The following is a 23944-nucleotide window of genomic DNA, read 5'->3' on the forward strand; positions in this document are numbered from 1 at the left end:
ATGCAGGACTAAGCGGTCAGCACGCATTCATTGATCAATTAAAGTTAACAACTCCCTGTAATGGCGCAGCGGTGTCGTTCCATTGATATACTGACCCGTTCAAACCATAAGTGAATGAATGTCTGCAGCATCTGGCGCATATGGCAGGGTGATAGCCTCTTCCTTCTTCGGAAACTCCATCAAGTATAAATGGTATAGATTACTTGTCAAAGAGAACAAAGGCGCCATAATTAACTTTTACTTTGAACAATGCAATCAGGGCATGACACTTCGTTGGGGAGATATCCCGGTTGCCAGTCGGACAATGCCGTCAACCACCAATTGCGACTTGGCATCCCTTCCTGGTCTGCAAGACAAATAATTTCTCACATTCGCCGCGAGTAACACAAGATCAAGCAACATCAAAGACTAAATTAGATTCATTGCCTCGGAAGCATCTGGTAGGATCCGGGGTAACACCGGCTCCTGCACGGTGAGCTCACCCTTTTCCCAACACCCTCTATCCCTGTGATCAGCAGTTGAAGCAGCCTCGTATTCAGGCACAGGCTGACATTTCGCTGTCACTACTGCATATCACTCGTGATTTGAAAAGCAAATTGTCCCTTTTTCACGGCTATCCCAATCGATGAACATCGCTCACATATTTGAGAATAGTTACTATCTCTCGTAGATAGAATAATGAAGTAGCTTCATTTCTTTATGCTCACTTATACTATGTAACTGAAACTAAGCTCATTCTAAACTTTGAAGAGCCTAGTACATATACATGAATAGAGTACTGAGAGCCAACAAGTCACTGAGTATTCCATGTCTCTATCATCATGCACAAGATATCTAGGATTGTCAATTAAGCCAAGAATAAAATCACAGTTTAGATTTTGAGGTTGTCTGACTACTATATATATGACCTTAAGGGTTATTGAGTCTCGCCAGATATTGACATTTAATCAATGGAAATTCCCCCAGTGCCCGGAACGTCCCAGTCGAGTAGGAAATGCCCATAACTTAAATGGTCTTTGGGAGGCTCTCAATAGGCATCAATGGTACTAATGCATTAACCATTCAAGAGAAGCAGCTGTGTTTACCCAGCCTAAGTCATTGTACACATGATTTCGTTAATTGTGTCAAGAGGCATTGTTCACTATTCTGTCCTCTCAATCAGGGAACTAACAGCCTGGTTAACATGGTGAAGCTGCTATTGTTATAGATCTTCACTACCTATCATTCACTGTTTGATTTCATTCCCATCCAACAGGGCGTCGTGACACAAATCCCACGTCTCAATACCATCACAATTGCCTATCTGGTCTCACCTTTAGCGATCTTCAATTAGCAGTACTGTATCTTTGCAATCATACCCTGGACAAGTCACCAATATTGTCTGTCATATTGAATACTGGGTTCAGAGCTGCGCTGGTAGCTGCTGACATTATTGCAGACCTCCGATGCAATGATTCCATATTGGGAAAATAAGATGTGTAAGAGGACATCATCATGTTTTTCATATAGCAGACAAACTGAATGTTAGTAGCTCCATCTCGTGTATCAATGTGGTTGTTAGTTCCATGGTTAGTAATCGCTCCACCGACGGATGGATAATTACAAGAAAGCGGAACTATAGTATTGACATCACATTTCAGAATGCTGTATTCATATATATCAATACCATTATTCAACACTCTCATTGCAATGTTATCTATAGGTAAAGATGGTATATTATCAATCAAGTGAAACAAAACCAGAAATATGCCCACCAACAGGGCAATCATTCCCGACACGACCGAGCTTATTACATCACATTGAGTTCATGCAACCTAATCCGTGCATCTATCACCAAATATGCAAAAGGTTATATGAACCACACCTTCACCATCGATCCCTACCTCTTTGATCCAGACATCCCACACGTAAATATCAATCAATACTCTTGCACATATCTACAATCATCTACATCCACAATGCCAACCGCCATCGTCACCGGCGCAACAGGTAAGTACCTTACCAATTCCATATACCATTCATTCTAATCATTGAAATAACAGGCATCCTCGGCCGCGAAATAATCACTCACCTTTCCAAACTTCCCGACTGGACAAGCATCTACGCCCTCTCCCGCAGCAAGAAGGATACCTACCCAGCACAAGTCCACCACGCCAGCATCGACCTCCTCGCCTCACCCAACGACCTAGCCAATCAACTCTCTTCCCAAAATGTTTCCGCAGACTACCTCTTCTTCACCGCATACCTCCAAGAAGGCGACGAAAAGAACCTCGAACGACTTAACGGCGATATGCTCGAGAACTTCCTAAAAGCGCTGAGCATTAGCGGTGCAGAAACAAAGCTCAAGCGCGTGTTGCTAGTTACAGGGGCAAAGCACTACGGAGTACATTTGGGGCCGGTGAAAAACCCGATGGAAGAGAGTGATCCGTGGGTGGAGGGGGAGGGAAGGCCACCGAACTTCTATTACAGACAGCAGAGGATACTGAAGGATATGAGTAAGGGGAAGGGATGGGATTGGGTGGTTACATATCCCAATGATGTTATTGGGGTTGCTAAGGGTGAGTACTACCTTTTATTCTCCTCTTATGTATTTTGTATGATTATCACACTGCTGATGACGATGGCCAGGAAATTTCATGAACCTCGTAACAGCAGTTGGACTCTACGCGGCCATTACCAAGGAACTCAACGCACCATTCACCTTCCCCGGGTCGCGCACTTTCTACACCATGACTGACTGCTTCACGTACTCCCGCTTCCATGCCCGCTTCTGCGCATGGGCAATCACCGAGCCTCGCTGCTCGAATCAGAATTTCAATGTGGTGAACGGCGATGCGCAGTCCTGGCAGACCATGTGGCCTCGACTAGCGAAGCGGTTCGGGCTCACTGTTCCAGCGGATCAGTTCGAGGCGGAGGATGAGAATGTTGTTCCGCTGATTGATAACCCCCCATTGAATGATTACGTGCAGACAAGTGGACTTAAGGGCAAGGTTAAGAAGGGTGAGGTACGGATGCGCATTGATCTGACCAAGTGGGCGGAGAGAGACGATGTGAAGGCTGCGTGGGAGAGGTTGGCGAAGAGGGAGGGGCTAGAGAAGGATGCGTTCGAGAAGGCGACGTGGTTCTTCTTGAACTTTGTGCTGGGGAGAAATTACGACCTGGTGATTAGTATGAATAAGGCGTGGAAGCTGGGATTCCGCGATTGGGAGGATACTTGGGATGCGTTGGATGGATGCTTGAGTGAGTTGGAGGAGGAGAAGGTTTTGCCGAAGAGTGGGAAAAACTGAAAGCGTACAAACCAAACAGTCAATCTTCGTCGTTAGGATTGTCAAGATGTGTGTGGATGTGGATTGGCTTGCTCTCGCTGAAAGTAATTTCGCATACTAACGGACAAACATCTGCCACCGTCATACTTACTACTACTATTACTACCATCAATTAAAAGTAAATGACCCCAATATTAGTTCAATCTGTATTTCCGTAAACAAAGTACATATAAAACATGGCAACCATTTATGTTAATCCTAACATGGACACCTCACACTCTGTGTCTTGCAACCTGACGAGTACGAACCCCCCAATAGTATATAGCAGTATCCTTCAACCAACCCACAGTTTATAGACCCAGGAACAAGTCTACTCACTATACGCCATATACTCATCCCCACCAGCCTCAAGAGTATACTCATTCCCGGGGTCAATATACTCATACCCACCCTCCACATCGCCCACCCGGATCTCCCTTAGCCCAACCTCCTTCTTCACCACATCCAGACTCTCCAGCGCCGACTCAACATCCATCATAGCCTCCACACAGGAGCTACCATCTTCCGCGCATTGAACACAGTCCATCAGAGACTGATGCAGCGACAACAAGGCGTCTTTCGCCTTATCGAGTTGGTCTATAGCCCCCTGTGAGTCGGAGATCTGTGACGAGATCAACGCAGGTCCGATCAGATGCACGAAGTGATTGAACTCGACCAGGCAGTTCTGGGCCCATTGGTCTTTGTAGAGGTCAGGGAAGGTGAGGCATTTGTGGAATGCTAGCTTGCACATGTGGAAGAGATTCGGGATCGTGTGGTCGGTGGTGGACATGTCGGTGTCGGTTGAAGGATGGCGTGTGATTTTTCGGGTGATGGTGATTCTGATTAGGCACATGTGTGTGTGTGTGTGTGGAGTGAGTTTATGTATATAGATGATGGCTTGGGGTGCAGGTGTGAGGTTGGTTGATATGATTGAAGAGCTGGGGATGATGAGGGTGTATATATAGATGTGAGTGAGGGTTGGATTCACTGGGCTACGTGGGTGGACCCGGTCTGGGGTAGGCTGTATTCATTGGTATATGTTGCTGGGGTAGTGGGATCTTTCATTGTTTGAAAGTGGCGGCCGACGTGAGGTTTATGTGGTAGCTGTCTATTTAGCCACTGTGGTCGAATAAGTCTATTGTTTCGATCTCTTCCGGTCAGGAAAACAGTGGCGGAGATTACCTTGCATCAAGATCACGATATGTGGATACTTTCTATAGCTGGTAAGGGTACCTCCGTTGAGTATTGGAATTTCCCGGTCAAGTAATGGGGCTTGTGATCTCAGGGAAGTATAAATACCCCCCTACCCGCTTAGACTTTTGTGGCTGGATCAGGAACACAACAATAGAGGAACAAGCCTGAAAAGGCAGCCTTCTAGTTCCTCTCATGCATTCATTATAGTATACACCCGTCGATGCAAAACTATGACTGTATCAAAAGTCAATAGTCAGTCACTATAGAAATTGTCGGCAATCAAAAGATGCTGGCAAACAGGGCGCAAGCCTGTGACTCTGAACGAGTGTACTGGGCTCCTTCATCGCTCAAAGTCTTCACGGTACATTCAGAAAAAGTCCATCAAATGCTATCGTTTGCTATAACGTCTAGAAATGTCCAGGCTTGAGGGCTTTGGATATGATCACTGAGACTGAGGCTGATGGGGCAGGCAAGGAACATCAAGGCTGTTTTGTCTCGCTTGGAAGAAAGGAATCAGATTTAGGATGGGTTACACGCACTGAAAACTTCCTGAAAACAAGCTATACCATTTATATATATTCTTCTGCAGCAATGAGGACGAGGGGCCACTGGAAGCCAACCATATTCTTGCTTCCAGCCAGAATCCAGCTGCGTCTCTGGGGCTGTCTTGAATACCTCAAAAAAACCGGTGGGCAAGTCTAATCATCTGAGTTTTCAGAGGAGGTGTGCTAAGAGCAACGCATTCGTGCTGTTATCTTGGATACCGTATATAATCTATTTGCTCCTCTTCACAGAACCAAGACGGACTGAATTGCTCGAAGAGGTACACATGTTCAGTGCTGTGTCTGAGACACCCTCGATAATCCCGAGCACAACTTTGGCTATGACGACATGTATGTTGTCCTCTGTCGTTGATCAACTAATAACCAAGGTCTCAGGAAAGGCCCCAGAGATGATACGTCGTTCACCACGGATATTGCTTCCTTGTTCTTCTTGTGCCGATATAGAAGAAGGAAATCCGGTGATAGATTGAATCTACACCAACTATTTATATTAAGGAACTTGGATGTTGGAGAGAAGTTCAACAAGGCTCGAGCTAGCCAATGGATGTAATCTCATCCTCCTGGACAGTGTTGTTTGGTCGTTCACCACGGATAATGCTTCCCTTTTCTTCTTTGCCAATGAAGAGAAAGAATATCCGGTGGTAGGCTGCATCCAACTTCGGCATAGACCGGGGTTTCCGAAACAGATGACGAGGTTGGAGGAGCACTCGACAAAATCGAGATAGCAACAGTTGGAGATGATATTGAACACCTGGCCGGTGTGGGTAGCATCACGTAAGGTTTGGGTTAGACGGAGCCCTCCAGCGGTGGTAAATGGATACTACGCCACCATATATATAATAAGGGAACTTTCAGGATATCGAACCGCTTAATGGTCCTGGTTTTCACCTGTCCGTGGGACTCTGAGCTCGCAGCTAGCAAATAATATTTCCCTCTGAGCTGAAATCATGCCTCTTCCAGTCGACACCCTCAGCAAATCTGGGAAACATTCATCTCTGGATTCTACTCATCATCGCAAACATCCATGAGATGTGAATCCTTCTTGACGATGAACCATTCGCCTTACCAAGTCTTGATGATGAAGCCTGCGCGTGACCTACGATTTTGCATCGACTATCGAAAGCTGAATGCTATCACTAAGAAAGAACTGCACCATTGCCGATCGGACGGCCTGAGTACTCACGCTCGATGAAAAAGTGACCTCTTCTACAGCAGGTGGTTACAGTCAAGTACAAACCTCTTTACCAATCGGAACCATACCTTATGGACTTTCAATTCTTTCCTCCCGCCAAACATGGACTGACTTAGTCTTTGTGGTAGTTGATCCTTTCTCTAAGAAAGTCTGCTTTATTCTCTGCAGGAAGTCGGTCACATCACAAAGAATGGCCAGGTGGTCACAGTCAAGTGCAAACCTCACTTCTGATTGGTCTATACCTACCATAAGATGAAGGCATTCGGTTGTGCAATGTTTGGATTACGCCAGTTCCCATTGCTTATGGTACAGTTGATGGCGTGGGGGCGGGTGGCTGGGGGACTACATTTATCCTGGATTAACAACAAGTATCGATGCGACAAATCAATCTCGCCGATATCGAGCATGGCGATATCCATATCTACCGCATTGCTGTGGCAATAGTGCGTCTCACTACTTGAAGATGACCAAGCCTCGTATTCAGGAGCATGTTGGAAGCCCCGATGACGAATTGAGAGTCTAGGACAGCAGCCTACTATCGCTCATACTGATGGAAGCTTACATGATCAAGAACAAGTCGATGATAAATCCAGCCTACCTCGCTGCTGCAGGCATGCAATCTTGCTCAGGCGTCGCTATCCCTATGACCCCTACCAACGGAAAGGCGGACCGCACTACCATGTCGACCGAAGGCGTTGATGTTAACGAATACCAGAGCCTCGTAGGCAGGTTGAATTAGTTGACCACTAAAGCGAGGCCTGATCTACGCCACGTCACGTTTCGCCTCCAGAGACGCATGCACGCCCCTACTAGGGCAGATGCAAAAGCGTTGAAGGTTGTATACAGATATGGTCCCAGGGCTGACCCACTTGCCGGTAGCGATGGCGGAGTTCTCAAGCGAGTGCTGGCCCTGGCGTCGTATCAGACCCACGATATCTAATCCTGACTGGCTGGATGTGTGTGATTTGGATGTGGATCAATTTAGACCAGGAAACAGTGAAGACTACAGCTTCTGGAAATATACGTTCTGCCCATAGCCCTGAGGTAAGCTAGAAGATCACCAACGGCGATGTTAAATCCATTCATCGCTCAACTGACTTCGGTTTGGTCGGTCTGTGCCTTCAACCATATGATTTCGAGGATGATAACATACGATGGAAGAGACGAGCGACTTAAAAAGAAATGACGCAGTAAAATTATTTTCTAATCTTTTGAGAGATCACGACACCCGACTTCAGTTGAGCATCTTACTACTTGTGAACCACTCTAATATCAGACACACGATATATCCACTTTGCATAGCCGGGATATACATTCCTCGCTCAATCAGACGAAGATGGCAAACATTGCCTCTCCTTGTTCCCTCCTGTACCGCTGATAGCATGCACACAACTCGTCTTTGACCATACGAAAACCGGCCCTTCCTTCCATGACTGGGTTAACCAGCTACGTCTGTCTTGCCTAGTCCATAGTCCATCACTGCAATACCTTTAAAGATGTGGTTCTTCCTAGCTTTCATGGACAAGGCTCCGCAGCCGAGCATATCGACCTTTCATCTCGGTGGAATACTCAAGCGAATACAGCAACTATTGCTGGTCTGAGATCTATCATTGCTAATCCTAACATTAGCAACACATCAAGGGGAAGGAGATACACTACCATCAACTGTGTGAAGAACAACGACGAGTGAGTAGGAATCCAGCCGACGATCTACTACTTCCCCACCTATGCACTTGGCTAGGTGTGTCCTCTATATACTACAGTCAATCCCCTAAATAGAAAGGAATATCTTGGTTATGAAATTCCTCTCAACTGCTTAGGTGGTTGCATGTGGAAGACCCAGAACCACAACATGATGCTACTGACTAACCATCTTGCTGTCACGCTCTTATTGCATGAATGACGATCATGATCGTTCTCGTTAGTACGCTATGCAAAATGATGTTCCTCAGAGATGTGTGGGTGTGTTGTGCTGAGAAAGAACACCCAGCATAGAGTTGAGAGTATAATGAATAAACCGAGCAGAAGATGAAGCTCTGCTCCGTCGAAGACTCTGATCCAACTGCGGACTTTGTCTATGCACGAGACCAATACCCACCAACAATGACTCGGAGTCATGATTTCCGGGACTCTAATCTGCTAGTCCACGAATCATATCTTATTGAAATTGGGTAATGTGTGCTTTGGGAGAGAATCCACGAGCTATCTCCAAGAAAAGGAATACTTCGAAGGACAATCCCACTACGGGGTGGTGATTGCATCGACGTCTCATTTGAAAGATCGTATCGAAAAGCTAAATAACCACATCAACAGTCCGAAAAGGAGCTTTTATAGTGCTCCAAGCTCGTCTTATTGTCTGGTTGGCCGTTGAGCAGAAGACCATGCCGAGGATGAAAACGTGCACCGGATTTTCTGTGATTTGTGTCTTTCAAAGCCGAGGAAGAATCAGATCTGAGATGTAGGAGAACATGAAACCGGTCCTTAAAACATTTTTTTTTTACAAGAGATCCATGGTTAGAAGTCCATTACTTTGTACAATTCGAAAGATAACCATCAATACAGTACACTATTAACTCTCTAACATTTCTTTTTCACTTCATTTATAACTAGCAAGCCCCGGCTACCCCAATACCCCAATTCTTCCATTCCACCAAGTAAGCTTTCCATGTACATAGTGTAGATCCCCCTCGGTGCCAACACTATCTTTCATATTAATTATACCCCACTTCTACCAGATGTATAGCAAACCCACCCCTCGTAGAACTTCCTCGTTAAGTAACCGGTAAGTAAACCATGACAAGTAAGCTTTAGCTTACTAACAACTAGGGGTAAACTCTAAATAAAACCCGCAGTGTGTCAACAACATGTTGATAACTACACTAAGTAAACTTAATATGACATTTGACTTTGGAGCAAGGGAGGGTGGAAAAAAGCCGCGTGGCGGGCCCGTGGAGATGACTCTGGTCTGGAGTACTTCCAACGTATGCGCTAATGTATGTATGCCTTCTTTCTCACTGGGTGTGAAGTTGGGGTCATTATGGTCATGCATTCTTTTTCATCTTGCCTATGCACCCACTACTACTTAAGTGTATGTATGTACCCCCACACAACACCGGGGGCCTGAGAGTACACGCGGTTAACTACGGGTGTTGGTGGTTGAGCAGTATTCATATGCCCATCGCACAGCCACTACTATGATATAGTATGGACAGAGATTAGGATCATGCGCAGACAAGCATCGTGGAGGGATATTTTATTTGCTGCGCATGAACGCCCGCTCAGATACCGACGTGGCTTTTTCATCCATCACAAGAACATGCTGATCACTGCTGATCTGGAGAGTACTGCACTCCGTAATACCGCAGAATACACTGTAAAAAGAAGAAAGTGTAAGAGGGCAAAAATAAAGGCCTCCCATGTGGCTCTTGGTCAATCAGGTCTTGTCTGACGACTCGTTCGCCGATCCCACTCCTGCGGACGCTGGGTGATCTACGGCCTCGGTTCCTTGTGCGGTAGGTGCCGCAGGGATCTCGCTTGATCGGGCACCAGAGGTCAGCTCACTAACTTGGCGTTCTATACGCCGTCAGCACGAAACTCTAAGTAAAGGCTTTTTTTCGAGGCTCTGTGCGCCTCAGTAGTAGTGGATAAAAGGATACGAAGGAGAGTAAAGGAAAAAGGGAGGGTGGGAAATCGCGCACCTAAGTCGCGGATTCGCTGTCGGAGCATTTGGTTTTCGCGTGTCAGCATCGCTGCCTCCGCCTGGTAAAATGCGCTTTCATCCCTGCTTCCCCGCCGAGCTGGGCTCTCACCGGGGCCTGCACTCCAATCCGGTCCCTCTGACCCGCACGACGGCTCGGCGAGTGGTCGGAGATTGGGTGAAGCGGCTTGACTAGACGGGCGGGAGGGTCGCCGGCTGGACAAGGAGGAAGGCAATTGGGTTGACGCCCGACTGCTGGTTGTGGGGAGCGGGGGAATTGGGGGGAATGGGGTCAGCCGTTCCGCAGGACCAGAGTCATCCACCACGGCCTGCGAGTGTTGTTGTTGCTGTTGAAGGTGCTGTAGCTGAGCTTGCTGGCTTCGGATCATGTGTAAAAGACGGTTCTAGCCATGTTCAAGGAGCGTAGTTAGTGGCTATCTCTTACTCATGGTGGTGCGATAGCAACAAAGAATGCGCCGGGCAGTGACACAGTAATAGTTGGATCATACCACTTGTGCTTCTTGTTCTTGTTCTAGTTCCTGATGGAGCTCCCCCAGGGACGGCGCACGTTGATGATGCGGGTCCCCGGTGGCAACGGTCGGGTTCCCCCCGACATTACTGAGCGGACTAGAGGTGCGAAGCCCATTATGGCCAAAGGAAGACCGGTGGTGGTCGTGGGGGGTTGTGGTCGGTTCCCCGGGGGCCGAATCACTAGCGCTGTTATGGCCATTGTTCAGGATTGAGCTGGAACCGGTACGGGACCGGCGGCGTTCCGATCCTGACATGCTGGAGCGATGACTGTGAGAGGGCCGGTGAGGCAGATCAGTGACAATGATGTTGCTATGGTTATTTGCTGAACCGTTATTCATATTGGGCAGGGCTGCAGAAGGAAAGTCTGGCTGAGTATGCTGTGACGATAAGGAATCGGATAAAGTCGGGGGCAGCCGACGTTGACGCGGGGAAGAAGTAGTGGACCAGGTCGGGGACAGAGAGTTGATATCGGGCGACATGACTTGGGGAAGCAGGTTAAAGGGGGCCGGCCAATGGATGACAGTGGGTCTGTTGACGAGGTAGGTCCAACTGAAAAGATCAAACCACCACTTTTTGGCGAGAACCGTTAACTGAACAGTGTGTCTGCGAGCACTTGCTGCCACGGACTGGCTCAAACAATGGGTTGGTTGCAGTGGATTGCAGAGCTGGAGCCGGCGTGCCGCATTCCTGCACCTGAAGGCGGGGGGTGGCTGTACTAAGAAGGCGGTCAACCTTCAAACTGGTCAAAGTCAGACTGACGCTTTGCTGACGGGATGATCACGGGATGCCTAGATTCGGCCTAGTTCTACGAGACACTGGATCCGGCATCAAAGTCGGTCTGGGCCGGGGAAAGCCTGGAGTCGCTTTTCCCTGGAAACGGTGTTGCAAGCCGGTCCGGGTTTCGGTCATCTCCCGAATACCACTTCGAACCCCCACGCACACGTGAACAGATCGATCTGAATGTTTCGGCGAATTTTTCAGTGGTTGTCAGTGGATAAAAAGCCTAAGTGAGATCGCAGCACAATGCAATCGAACATTCTGTTGCCCCCTCCCCCTCTAAAGAATGCTTGCTGGGGCATGAGAGTCCCTGCAGAGAGAACCCGACTCACCGGGCTGTAGTTTGTACACTCAACAGTCAAATTTGTCTGCTTACCAGGGGATCATCCGCCACACCATCTTGGCGTCAAGTCTTGACAAACCTTGAGAGTGGGAAGGCGGCACTATCCGACCATACAGAGCCACCAGGACAAATTGGCCTCGGTGCTAGGCTCTTGGTATAGTAGTAGTAGTACTTTGTACTCCATGTCCCGACAATCGGACCCTTCCAGAGGGTACTACTGCTTCCTGGCTAAGTAGGCTGGAATCCTTCAACATTCCTGGTTCAATCAAATTTTACATAACAGCTGTAGCAACAGCCTATGGTTTATTGTTGCTTCGTATCGGTGCAGACTACCGAAGTTGTTTAGTGGCTTCATTGAAGATGACCTCGCCATCTCCACCTACGAGACACTAGCCAGGGGTCAATCCATTTATCCATGTGAGACCGGGAGGTTCGACCACCCTGTTGGTGGCGGAGTGGTCATCATAAATTTGTGTGTCAACAGTCCTAGTGGAAGTCTTGAGGCTTTGCTTGCTGAAAGCCTGTGTATTATTATCGCTTGGCTTATGTGATGGCGCTCGATCGGCGACGGGTTTCGATACAGCCTTCTAGAAAGTAGGGGCAACGTGATCATTTACTGCTTATTTCCCCCTACATGTTCAGATGCATTAGCATGACCACATCGACGACCATCGAAACAGTCAATGACGGTATTGAAGGAACATAACCCCCCAGGACTTGAATAAGCCGATGACACACTTGTAATACGTGAGAGAAAAAAAAAAGCATTGGGGGCGCCGATCGCCTTGGTCAAGGAAGGCTTGACGTCACCCCCGGCTACCCCGAGACCAGCTAATCCAACCCCGTGGGAAATTCGATGAGGGAAAACTGGGTCCAACATGGAAACCGCCTAAAAAGCGGAACACAGACCAATGCTGTGGCTTCCTGTTCTTTGCAGCCCACCCTCCCCCCCGGACTCCAAAACCCGGACAGGAACACTAGCAGTATTTAGCGTATATCTTTTGATAAAAATTTTTTCATTCTCATGGTTGTCAGCTTTCATGACCCATCTGCTCGGGAGGCCACGCAGTCATGTACAGTGCCCATGGCCACCTGGAGACCCCGGCGGCCCCTTGCGTGGGCACACTTTTGCGCCCGCATTATTGACAGGCTGGACCTTCTCGGCCTGTCCAGGGCACCTTTTCCATAAAATGTAGAGTCTGGCGCACAAAGTCTAAAGTGCAGTTTTCTCAACATAACTCGCAATCTCTCACCGTAGGAAGAAGTCCTCCCGCACCCGTGTCGTGGCAGGCTTCCCCGAAACGGGCATTCTAGAGACCGTAGTCCTATCGGCCCAGAACGGCTCCAGTGAGAGTAATGAATATCGACAACCACCGAAGTGGGGAAGCCGTAGTGGTCGCGCCGACCACTCTTGGCTCTGGAAACTCAACCGGTTTCCCCCAGAGGTCAGGCGATGAGTGATTAAGGAATGATGTTAAGGACGGAGTTAAGCACGATGGATCCGTCCATCAGCATCGCCCCAGAGCTATCTGGAAATTGACTGGCCGTGTCAGTGTGGCAAGTGGGCTCTTCGGAGTCTGGTTTAGGTGGTATGTAGTACCTACCACGCCGGTCCTGATTCGGCAGGCCAAATGCATCATCATTCGGCCCTAACCGTGTGCGGCCGGCTGCTTGGCCAGAGACGACCGATACCCAACACCCCATCCGGGAAATATGCATCCAATCTCCCCTAATTTGAGTTATGCCAGTCCTGTCAAGAATTCATGCGAGTGCTATCATCATCATTACAAGCCACAGAGACCAGGCCTTAATAATGGTGAGTGGCAAAGTAGAAAGGGGGCAGAAGGCTGAAGTTGCAGCAAGAAAGAAAAAAGTGTAAATTGGACATGAAAGGCCAAAGTGAACTAATTCCCCATGCCCCGAGTCATCGGAGACGCCTGGACCGACTGAACTCTAAATGTACAATCCCCGACTCCTATTGGAGAGGAATGGGAAAACTGGTGGATTGATATAAAGCAGAGTCATTCCTGCAGTGCTGCCCGTGCGATCCATGGGTGTTGCGGTAACATCACCCACTTCTTCCCCTGATGCGACTGGTTACTGGGATATAAGTACCGTGATAGAACCCCATCACGGTTGCCTTTTCTGGGGTACTTTCCTGAAAAAGTAGTTTTGATACTAGTCCCAGGTAGGCCTGATCTCTTACTCCAGTCCTCTTGCTCACTTTCCCTTTCTGGCCTAACCCAATCACCGTCATCTGCTGCTTGTGATTACTTCTATTACTTCCTCCCTCTCCGCCCACTCCTGCTCTTTTTCTTCCTTCTCCTTCCTCCCTATACTTATTTTCCTGTCCTTCCCTTAACAAGAACTTCTCAGTGCTCCTTCCTCCCATCCAGTGATTTGCTATTCCCATTCTCACTTGCTCGCCTTGATTGCCTGGTCTTCTCTATCTTGATTCAGTCTGGGTCGATTGTAAGTACATGCTATTCATACACCAATGTGACTATCGCGTGATGGCGTGAACCTACAAGCATCTCTGCGTTTCATGCTTTGCTTTCTTTTCCCAATATTATCACAGTTTACATTTCTTCCAAGCCAACACCATGCAGCGACTAATTCAGTACGTTACAGTGCGCATAATGGCTTCTCGCCCAGACAGAGACATGAGTAATCATGAAAAGATTCATGAGTCAGAAGCCTCGTCTTCTACTCAAACCGACACCATTCTTGATCCAGCGACCGAAAAGGCTCTGGAACAGCAGCAAAAGTCTCAACCGCTTCCATCAGACACCAACGCTGGAACTACTCTACACCAATTAGAGAATGCCGCGTCCGAAAAGGTCGAGCTGACTGAGGAAGACTGCTACGACCAACTCGGCTATGCCTTTCCCAGCTGGAAGAAATGGATGATCATTTCCGTAATCTTTCTTGTCCAAACATCAATGAACTTTAATACCAGTCTCTACTCCAACGCCCTCACCGGTATATCCGAAGAATTCGGAGTCAGCATGCAAGCTGCTCGGTGTGGTGCTATGATTTTCTTGGTTCTCTACGCCTTTGGTTGCGAGCTTTGGGCACCATGGAGTGAGGAACTGGGCCGGAAGCCGATTTTACAGCTCAGTCTGTTCCTTGTGAACATTTGGCAACTCCCCGTTGCTCTCGCCCCCAATTTTGCATCTATCATGGTAGGACGTGCTCTGGGAGGTCTTAGCTCAGCTGGTGGCTCAGTTACTCTGGGTATGATCGCGGACCTTTGGGAAGCCGATGACCAACAGTATGCTGTCGCCTGCGTGGTATTCTCTTCAGTGGGTGGCTCAGTGATTGGACCAGTTGTTGGAGGATTTGTGGAAGCATATCTGCCGTGGCGCTGGAACATCTGGATTCAGCTCATATTTGGGGGTTTCGTGCAGGTGGCGCACTTCCTTTTGGTCCCTGAGACCCGGACAACGATTATGATGGACCGTATCGCAAAGAAGCGAAGGGAAAGCGGCGAAGACCCCAATATTTATGGACCGAACGAGCTGGTCCCTTTCAAGGACCGCTTCTCGATGCACGAAGTCCTCATCACCTGGATCCGTCCCTTCAAGATGTTCTTGACGGAGCCGATTGTCCTCACTCTATCTCTGCTGAGTGGTTTCAGTGATGCCCTGATCTTCATGTTCATTCAGTCGTTCAGCCTTGTGTACGACCAGTGGGGTTTCGGCACCGTGGAGCTAGGCCTGTCGTTCCTTCCCATTCTCGTGGGCTACTTTATCGCATGGGGCGCTTTCATACCCGTCATTAGAAGAAACATTGAGGAGCGGCGCAGGAAGCCTGACGATGAGCGGGCTCAGTACGAATCTCGACTTTGGTTCCTTCTTTATACTGCACCCTGCTTGCCTATTGGCTTGATTGGTTTTGCGTGGACCAGTTTGGGACCCCCTGTCCACTGGATTGGAAGCATGGTATTCTCTGCCATCGTCGGTATTGCCAACTACAGCATCTACATGGCTACTATCGATTACATGATCTGCGCTTACGGACCGTACTCGGCTTCTGCAACGGGCGGCAACGGATGGTCTCGAGATTTCTTGGCTGGTGTCCTCACCATCCCTGCCACACCCTTCTTTGAGAGTAAGTAACATATTACCGTCACAGTTTATATGGGATTCTAACAGATGACTTTAGACATTGGCGGGAAATACCACCTGGAATACGCGTCTACCATTTTATGTGAGTCTTCTTATTGATGTGCCCTGCGTCTGGGGATATGGGACACTAACGGCATTTCCTCCAGTCTGTATCTCTTTCCTTCTGGTCATTGCAGTATACGTCATCTACTGGTACGGACCAACACTCCGCAAGCGGTCGCCATTTGCCCAGCAGCTGTCCGATGCGAGAGTCGAGCTTCAGACTCACGGGCGACGGCTGTCTAAGATTCCTTCCGGTTCAAGGGCAAATTCCTTTGCACGCTCGCAACAGAACCTGCGCATTCGTCATACGCTTGGGAGTCGTCCTGGCAGCTACATAGCATCCCGCCCAGCGTCGAACGTCAACTCCCGTGTCAACTCACGGAGAAACAGTCTTTCTCGCTGAGCTCTTATGCCGGATTCGTTACGCATGCGACATGAGCCGCTCGGATACTATTTACGATGTCACTGAGACGATTAATGAGCGTTGATACCAATCATGGCCGATGCCTTTGCAGGTCATAAACGTTGTTTGCTTTACTCTTTACCATCCACGGACCTGTCCCTTATATATACTGTCCGAAAACGGTTTGGCCTACAATACCCAATAGTATATGCGCAACAATCATTTTCAGTTCTAGGCAAGGCGCTGGCTCGGGAAGTAATGAGAGACGTATTAGCTTTGCTTTGCTTCTTGGAACGTTTACTAGTTTTAGGTTAGCTTTCTACTGCTTGGGCTGTCTTGGTTAGCTGTTGCCATTTCTGGCTGGCTCAAACATGTAGCTATGAGCTTTTGCAGGCTCGGCCGTTCGCGGTCTCACCCTCGAAGAAAACCTAGATCGGGGTTTCTTTTTCCTGGGACAATTAAGAAATAAAAAGATACCATTGGAAACCATTTATTTATCTAAAGTATAAAATCTCATGAACCTATACCGGTCCCGCACGATCGCGACAGAGATAAGGATCGGTGGGATGCAACCAGACGGTGCAACCAAGCGGGAGCAGAACCATGGAGGACCGAGTCAAGCAGTACCGAACAGATTCAGATGGCGGTCATCTGCAATAACCGAATCATGCCGATGGTTGGAATGTGGAGACACCGACCTTGCATCTGGATCCGGACGGGAGCATCGGATTCGGCAGCCTCGGAATACCCTCCCTCGATCCCTGGGATTGGATACCAAAAGCCAGCCATGGATGGATACCTCTTACAGCGCTTGGCTCATTGTCGACATGGTCTAGCTCGATGCTATCATCTTACCGGACCCGAGTGTAGTGACACTGGTACTTCTCTGCTTTGCTTCTCGCCGTCTGAAAGATCAGACTCCTCACTGATTCTCATGCATTGATTGATGCAGGTACCCCTGCGGGAGATCTACAGGCCCTTGGGGAATCACATGTTTCTGCCATCTGGAGTTTTGAAACATTCGTCGGTTTTTCTAGAATGAATCGATGTGGTGCCCCGTCGAAGGGTGGATGGGTCCTTCGGGTGGTATTGCCGAGGATGTAAGGGGATTGGTTGGCTTCTTCCTATTGAATGGCTCAAGGGATTTCGATGCTTTCTATGGTTCCCTTCATCTATAAGGGTGTTTAGGACTGGTTTTCCTAAGGGAGATATTCTTGATCAGAGAAATCTCGCGATGCTTGTTGGTCTTGACAAGAACGCACTATATCTGGTCTCATCATGGTATATGCTCAACATCTAATTATAGAGATCGGTGCAGGAAGCAGGAGGCTGACTTGAGATAATCGATGTACGAAGCAGGGGGTTCATGTGGTCAGTATGAAACTATTCATCGACCAGCGCATTGTGGCGAAAGAGCACTTCACGGCGGATGCAGGCGATTCGCTTGCCGCGGGAGATCGACCCGTCCGCAGCCACCCCCAGTCACGTGCCCTGGCCGGTCGGTGGCCGCGGAGCGATGCTTAGTGAGAGCTGCTGCTGCGATAACTCGACGGCGCCAGCTATGCAGATAGTCTGATCTACCCTTCTCTACCACCGCTCAGCATGGACCACGTATCTAGGGCAATTCAGCAGCCCCGAGCGGTGGTCACTCGCCTCCAGCGTTACTGCTTCCGCCGCAATTACCATCTACGACCCTCCTCTTCTCGCGTTATCCCTCCCTCCTCCCACCGCCTCGGACCTCGTGCTGCGGCGACCACTTTCAACACCTACACCTCCAACCTCCCCAACACCACCCCTTCATATCGGATAGCTTTGCGCCGCCACGCCTCGACGATGGCGGACCCACAGTTTGCAGAAGGGACCAACCCCGAACAGGCGCGCCAGGGATTGCAGACACTGCAGGAACAGGGATGGGTACTGGATGAAGATGGACAGGGCGTGAAGAAGACCTTCTATTTCAAGTCGTACTTCAAGGCGGTGGTATGTTGGCCCCCTCCTCCTCCTCCTCCTCCTCCTCCTCCTCCCCCTGTTTTCCGCCCCTCCCTTCGATGTGTTAGATATGATATGGGCGCAAGGTGATCTGACCGATTTGGTATTATTTGCAGAGCTTTGTCAACGTGGTCGCATCGCAGAGTTCGACCAAGAAGCACCATCCTACCATGACTGTGGTAAGTGTGACTCATCACAGAGAGAGAAAAATAAAAGGGGGGGGGGGGGGGGGTGAAGTGAAATGGTTATGATTGAGGCTGATTTGGAATCATCGTAGAGAATCGGATCGGTCGATATCCACTGGACTACCCACCACCCTCGGGGCTTAAGTGAGAAGGACTTGGAAATGGCGCAGCATTGCGACGAGGCAGCGGAGCTGATGGGGTCGGTGGAACAAGGACAGGGGAAAAAGTGTGCTCCGGGTCGAGACTAACTCCAATCCCCATTGTTGGATGGGAATGGGGGAATTGTGTGGCGTAAGGAGCTGAGGGGGGAGATTCATGTTAATATTGAGTGTGATTGATTGGTATTTATTAGTGACTTGCCAGCGGAATATTCCCATGATAGCCAAATTGATTAAAATGATTGATTATCATCTGATTAATCATTCAAACAATCAAAACAAGGGAGGGGAGAGAGGAGGGGGGTGACCTCTTAGTCAGCGCTTATGTTCCTCGTGGACAATAAACAAAAAAGGCGTAGTTCAACAATCAATCCAATCCAGCCAGTCAGTCAAGCTACTTTGTACTAAGAAAGTCTAGTCGAACTTTCAGCTGAGAAAAATGGCTGGAATGTGCCACTTTTGTGCCTGTTTTCGGGTCAGGCCATCCAACCAGATGCCGACCCGAAGTGTGAAGAAACAAAAAAATATACACAACCAACTCAACTTATACTACCGACATCTAATCTGACACGGACATCCTGTCACTCTGCAGGTAAGCATTTCTCCATTCCTCCATCCTTTTTCCCCTTCTCCAATGTTTTCAATTGATGTGTTCCTCATCCGGAGAAAATCAAACACGACTAACCGAATTCCACCCCCTCTTGAGGCCTCTAGTTCGCTCATCAACCGACAACCGTTGCCCGGAAAGTGGGGACCGTAAGGTTTGGCTCAGTTCAGGGGCATCAACATGACTCTCCAATTTCATAATGGATTCTCTCCCCCGAGGGAGGAGTGGATAAGTTGGGTTGGGTGATCACCTTGGGTGGCGGGAGAGAGATGCAGGTCGCGCATTCACATCACATACTATCTGGTATGTTTTTGTGCGAATCTATTCTACTCCATACGATCTCATCTCTCTTCCTCCCTCCTCCCTCTCTCTCTCTCCAGCCCATCCCCAGCTCAGCCAATCCCCCTCCCCTCCACTCAGGGGGTTCGCTTGCGCGCGCAGACCGTTTCAGATCTGCTTGTCATCACCACTAGCCCTCTAGTCGCTGGCTAGGCCCGACGGGGCAGGTTCTATGGACGGGCAATCAATAATCTAATTTAATCCCAGAAACTTTGCGCTGCTGGCCTGCCTGGAGCCTGTTTCGTCTTGTTTCGCGTTGGTCCGTTTTTTTCTTTGTCACACTTCCATCTCCTCCTTCTCTTTTCTCGTTCACACAATCACGCTCATACACATTATTACTACTTTTACTACTACTTCTTCTTCAATTCTTCTCCTCTCTTTCGCGCTCTGGGTCTTTTCGCAATCCATCAACTACGGGCCTCCACACTCCCAATTGCCGACTATGACGTGTGTTTGACTCCCAATCTCTTTCCCTGATTTGGTTGTCTGTTGATCCCACACGGCCACTTCGTCACTCCCTGTCGCGCACGCCCCAAGACAAGACCTCGAGTTCAATTCGTACTCGCCGTCCACCACGGATTCACGCTAGGTGCAATATACCTCGTCTATCCGAGATCTTTCCTTCATAAACGACTTTTTCTGTGCCCTACACGGTCGGACATGATCTATGCTTGAGTTATCATCGTCAGCTTGCGATGACACTTTTCTTGTTTTCAAGCACCCTAATCTTTCCTTATCGATCAATGAGGCACTCATTGTTAACACCATTCTTTTATCTATCCATTCGTTAATTATACCCAATCTTGCTGCGGTCAATTGATGCGCGTGATTTTGTTTACTATATACCCTTCCCAACCTCTTCTAGACAGCAGGCATTCCGACGTCCGCCTTCAGGACATACAGTGGAGGTCTGACTAAGGATGACGTTGGATGTACACTCCCCTCAACAATCGGTCAGCGAGCGCAGAGGCCAGCGATTGGCCCCTCTACAGACCAACTTCAGTCGCCCAACCGCACGTCCAGTGGAGGTTCCACCCGGCAGACCACAGCGTCCACGGCCCACGGACTTCCAGGGTGATGCGGAGGCAGGTGAAAGAGTCCCATTGCAGGCCACACCGGTTAAGCGCCAAACATCCAAGTCCAGTCTGCGGAACATCTTCGGACGCGACAAGTCTTCCCGGAAACAACCTAGCGATGCTAAGCTCACGGGCATCGATGAATTGCAGCAGCAAAGCACACAACCTGCAACCGAAACAGCTCCGGTGATCCAATCACCCACAGCTGTTGCCACGCCGAAGACTACCGTTTCGACAGCTACACTCCCCACGTCGCCGATTACGACAACATCTCAACGGTCCAGGCTTCCCTCCAAGTCTCGTGCGAAAACAGGTGACGAGAAGCCTGCTGCGGGTGAGATAGGATGGAAACCACCACCACTCTTCCAGGCGTATCCACAGGCAATCAAGCATGACACCCTTCCTGTCCCCGCCATGTCGGTGGATTCCATCATGCGCATGCATGCCACCTCGAAGGCAAAAGCTGGTGCTCGTGAAGAAGAGCCTGCTAATGGAGAATCGACGGAGGATGGCGCGGCTCGGAAGAAAAAGGAAGACAAGGAGAGGAAACGGCACATGCGCACTCTCTCCGAAACAATGAACAAAGCAGACTGGACCCAGAAAGTCTATGTACTGGCCACCGCTGGCTATATCTTACAGTATTCTGGCTCCGGTAAATACGACAGGTTGCCGGAGAAGATGTTGCAGCTCGGTCCTCGAACTGTAGCCTTTGCTAGCGATGCGATTCCTGGGAAGCATTGGGTGCTGCAGGTATCACACACTGACGAAGACGGCACGGATTCGACTAAGCCCTCCCGGTTTCGCTTCGGGTTTCACAGGTCTCCGTCCCGGCGGCTTGAGCGTTGCTTCCTTCTTGTATTTGACCACCCCGAGGATATGAGCTCCTGGCTCTTGGCCGTTCGGGCTCAGATCGAGGCACGGGGAGGTAAGAAGTATGTTTCAGAAAAGACAGCCGACGATGGGGAAGAGCCCCAGCTTCAGACTAAGCCCAGTATCCGCCAAATGGTGACCAAAGATCCAAACCGGTTTTCTATGCTACTGAAACCTCAGCAGTCTGTATCTGAGGAAGACAAGGACACCGGTGTCAGCGTTAGCGACCAATCCCGTCGGAGCTCATACGTCTCTCTCAATCGCCGGTCGATAGTCATGCCCGCCGCATCAGAATCCCGCTCGGGCTCCATATCCACCACACATACCGAAATAACATCTCCTGTGAGCGGTACGGGACGATTCTACTCATCCATTCCTAGTGCAAGTGTCCCCAATTCTCCACCCAACGGTGGTGTGGTCGCAGCGTCTTTGGACGGCACAGCAAGTCCCAGCGTCAAAAGCTCAACGAAGCGTCGATCGTTGAACATATCGTCCCCATCAACGATCAAGACCGCTGCTGAGATGGCTGCAGAGATCCCACGAGCACAATCGACACAGCCGGATCCTGTGCTCCGCAGCACCTCGCCGCCGGCACCAAACTTCAGTGTGCCGTCTTTTAGCAAGAGATTCACTGCCCGATTTGGCCCACTCCAAGTCCCTCAGGTCTCTCAGCTTCCTACAGCCGTGGAGGATACAAGCAGCAAAAGTACAGTTGCTGCGCTTTCGGCGTTTCCTTCTCCACCCCAATCTCCAGGCAAGGTTCCGAACGGCTTCCTGCCTGAGGAGCCCAGCGAGGAGCAGCAACAACAACCGCAAGAGCCGGAACCGGAGCCGCAACCAAAGAAGCCGTGGCCACTCCATGCAGGTCAGCCTAAAAGGCCACCACTGCGCGTTTCCTCTTCCCAAGACTCGCTAGCGGAAAATCAACGTATAGCGGATCCCAGAGGCAACCGTCTCTCTCGCATGCCTCGGAGCATACAACCCAACATGGCAGCCCCAGTGCCGCGGCCCACGACTGCAGTCGGCGGAGGGCCAAACATGTTGCACGTGGGTTCAGACACACGTCGTGATCAGCAACGGACCAGAGGGTCTGTTATGTACCAACCAGATCCAAATTCCCGTCTGCCGCCAGTAGCCATGGGTCGCCGGAAGAGCATGCCAGGGCTGATCGGACCGCCAGCTGCACCGCCGCCTAACTGTCCACTACCTAAAATCCCATCCCCAGTCGACCCACAGTCGACCAACTGGGGTGATGCACCCGCCGACCTGCGACAGTGCATCTCGCCTCCCCCGCTCCAGACTATCCGGGAACAGCGCAAGAGTTCCGCTCCAGTTCCCGCCGGCTATGGCATGCAAAGTCGAAGTGTGTCCCGGCAGTCCAGAATGCCGCAAATATAATCAACCAGCCTCTAATCACTCCTTACTATACATACATTCACCCATTCGCATGATGAACCCTGCATGCCTTGTACATGTTCATCCTATTTCTACCCATTATGCTTCCACGTCGCCACGGCACGACTTCTTTCCGTCCGTCGACTTTGACAGTCGACGATGTCGATCATCGTATCATTACATAGCGATCCAGCGTTTTTCTATCTTCTTTACAATTTTCAGATATACACCCTCTTATTATACATCCTGATACCATTCGTGAATGTACTGGCACACATGTCGACTCTTACTATCTACTACCCACAGGCTACTACTATTACTACTCCTACTATCATTTCCTTTTCATGTGTTACTCTTACCCAAAACGATAGACGTGGTGGCTCTCTGTTTTGTGTGATTCATTCGATATTTACTTTCTCAAGTTGTATTCTATTCTATCTTTTATCATATACAGGCTGCTATACAGTGATTCCAGAGCGAATATACTAGCGATTAATACAATATGGGATCTACTGTTCATGACTCCAACAACTCTCTCTTTCTAGAACGCCGCAATTGATTAGCAGCACAAGCTTTCTGGCACCCCTAATCAATCTACCTTCTTTTATGAATATTTTTCAAGAAACTATCAAGTAGTATAACCAAGTATCCAGCAACAAACACTAACTACTCTGGATTTCGATCCATCTACCTCCGGCAACTACGTAAATGATGTGCACACAGTGCACACAGCAAAAGGGAAACGAAACGGCCCGGCCCGTTATTGGTGTCGAGAATCCCGAGAATCATCCGCCTTGGCTCCGAAGAGGGTATTATGTAATGGGTAGATTATTAGAGATGGTCATATTTTTTCAACTTAGTTGAGATAATTGAAAGAAAAGAGAAGAATGGATATATGTATAGGTTATGTACTATATATCTTACTGGTAGAGATAGTGAGCGTGTGATAGTGTATAACATTTACTAGTTGTTGGGAGTTAGTAGTAGTAGACGGGTAGTTACTATGTAGCACTTCTATGTATATGATTGTTCAGTCACTGTTGGGATGGATGAGTTAAGTCACTGGCACTGAGTAATTACTTACTACTAGTAAGTAGCTGGTAGATATGGTATAGTGGTGAGAAGTAGTAGTAGTAGTGGTGGTGATA

General features: G+C 49.1%; 7 protein-coding genes across 7 annotated transcripts; 5 read left to right on the forward strand and 2 right to left on the reverse strand.

Moving 5' to 3' along the window:
* Positions 1-1958: 1958 nt before the first annotated feature.
* Positions 1959-3389, forward strand: BO79DRAFT_272155 (SDR family oxidoreductase; the record flags this gene model as incomplete). The annotated part of the gene is made up of 3 exons (XM_025687415.1): positions 1959-1989; positions 2043-2558; positions 2629-3389. 3 exons carry the CDS (start codon positions 1959-1961, stop codon positions 3285-3287), a joined length of 1206 nt encoding a protein of 401 aa, XP_025536687.1. The 3' UTR covers positions 3288-3389.
* A 247-nt stretch (positions 3390-3636) lies between these two features.
* On the reverse strand, positions 3637-4095 carry BO79DRAFT_231202 (uncharacterized protein; the record flags this gene model as incomplete). The annotated part of the gene is made up of 1 exon (XM_025684142.1): positions 3637-4095. One exon carries the CDS (start codon positions 4093-4095, stop codon positions 3637-3639), a length of 459 nt encoding a protein of 152 aa, XP_025536688.1.
* Positions 4096-6717: 2622 nt separating this feature from the next.
* On the forward strand, positions 6718-7194 carry BO79DRAFT_258000 (uncharacterized protein; the record flags this gene model as incomplete). The annotated part of the gene is made up of 3 exons (XM_025686277.1): positions 6718-6771; positions 6826-6975; positions 7045-7194. The coding sequence occupies 3 exons, from the start codon at positions 6718-6720 to the stop codon at positions 7192-7194; spliced, it is 354 nt and encodes a 117-aa protein (XP_025536689.1).
* A 2159-nt stretch (positions 7195-9353) lies between these two features.
* On the reverse strand, positions 9354-11111 carry BO79DRAFT_200458 (uncharacterized protein). Its single transcript, XM_025681493.1, has 3 exons — positions 10461-11111; positions 9953-10355; positions 9354-9827 (listed from the first exon to the last, which is right to left on the reverse strand). The coding sequence occupies exons 1-3, from the start codon at positions 10959-10961 to the stop codon at positions 9688-9690; spliced, it is 1044 nt and encodes a 347-aa protein (XP_025536690.1). The 5' UTR covers positions 10962-11111; the 3' UTR covers positions 9354-9687.
* A 3130-nt stretch (positions 11112-14241) lies between these two features.
* On the forward strand, positions 14242-16177 carry BO79DRAFT_155041 (putative MFS multidrug transporter; the record flags this gene model as incomplete). Its single annotated transcript, XM_025678768.1, has 3 exons — positions 14242-15715; positions 15770-15814; positions 15879-16177. 3 exons carry the CDS (start codon positions 14242-14244, stop codon positions 16175-16177), a joined length of 1818 nt encoding a protein of 605 aa, XP_025536691.1.
* A 1591-nt stretch (positions 16178-17768) lies between these two features.
* Positions 17769-18749, forward strand: BO79DRAFT_200464 (4a-hydroxytetrahydrobiopterin dehydratase). Its single transcript, XM_025681494.1, has 3 exons — positions 17769-18157; positions 18283-18345; positions 18444-18749. The coding sequence occupies exons 1-3, from the start codon at positions 17780-17782 to the stop codon at positions 18597-18599; spliced, it is 597 nt and encodes a 198-aa protein (XP_025536692.1). The 5' UTR covers positions 17769-17779; the 3' UTR covers positions 18600-18749.
* Positions 18750-20154: 1405 nt separating this feature from the next.
* On the forward strand, positions 20155-23002 carry BO79DRAFT_41339 (peptidase family M20/M25/M40 protein). Its single transcript, XM_025689214.1, has one exon. The coding sequence runs from the start codon at positions 20376-20378 to the stop codon at positions 22797-22799; it is 2424 nt and encodes an 807-aa protein (XP_025536693.1). The 5' UTR covers positions 20155-20375; the 3' UTR covers positions 22800-23002.
* Positions 23003-23944: the final 942 nt, after the last annotated feature.

The sequence above is a fragment of the Aspergillus costaricaensis genome, assembly GCF_003184835.1.
Source record: "Aspergillus costaricaensis CBS 115574 unplaced genomic scaffold BO79scaffold_29, whole genome shotgun sequence".
NCBI lineage: Eukaryota > Fungi > Ascomycota > Eurotiomycetes > Eurotiales > Aspergillaceae > Aspergillus > Aspergillus costaricensis.

Coding starts and splice junctions, on each gene's coding strand:
- BO79DRAFT_41339 (XM_025689214.1), top strand. CDS start 20,376: ATGACGTTGGATGTACACTCCCCTCAACAATCGGTCAGCGAGCGCAGA.
- BO79DRAFT_200458 (XM_025681493.1), bottom strand. CDS start 10,961: ATGTCGCCCGATATCAACTCTCTGTCCCCGACCTGGTCCACTACTTCT. Junction 10,356..10,460: donor AAGAACAAGAAGCACAAGTG/GTATGATCCAAC, acceptor GAACATGGCTAG/AACCGTCTTTTACACATGAT. Junction 9,828..9,952: donor ACAGCGAATCCGCGACTTAG/GTGCGCGATTTC, acceptor GACGGCGTATAG/AACGCCAAGTTAGTGAGCTG.
- BO79DRAFT_200464 (XM_025681494.1), top strand. CDS start 17,780: ATGGACCACGTATCTAGGGCAATTCAGCAGCCCCGAGCGGTGGTCACT. Junction 18,158..18,282: donor AGTCGTACTTCAAGGCGGTG/GTATGTTGGCCC, acceptor TATTATTTGCAG/AGCTTTGTCAACGTGGTCGC. Junction 18,346..18,443: donor ACCATCCTACCATGACTGTG/GTAAGTGTGACT, acceptor GAATCATCGTAG/AGAATCGGATCGGTCGATAT.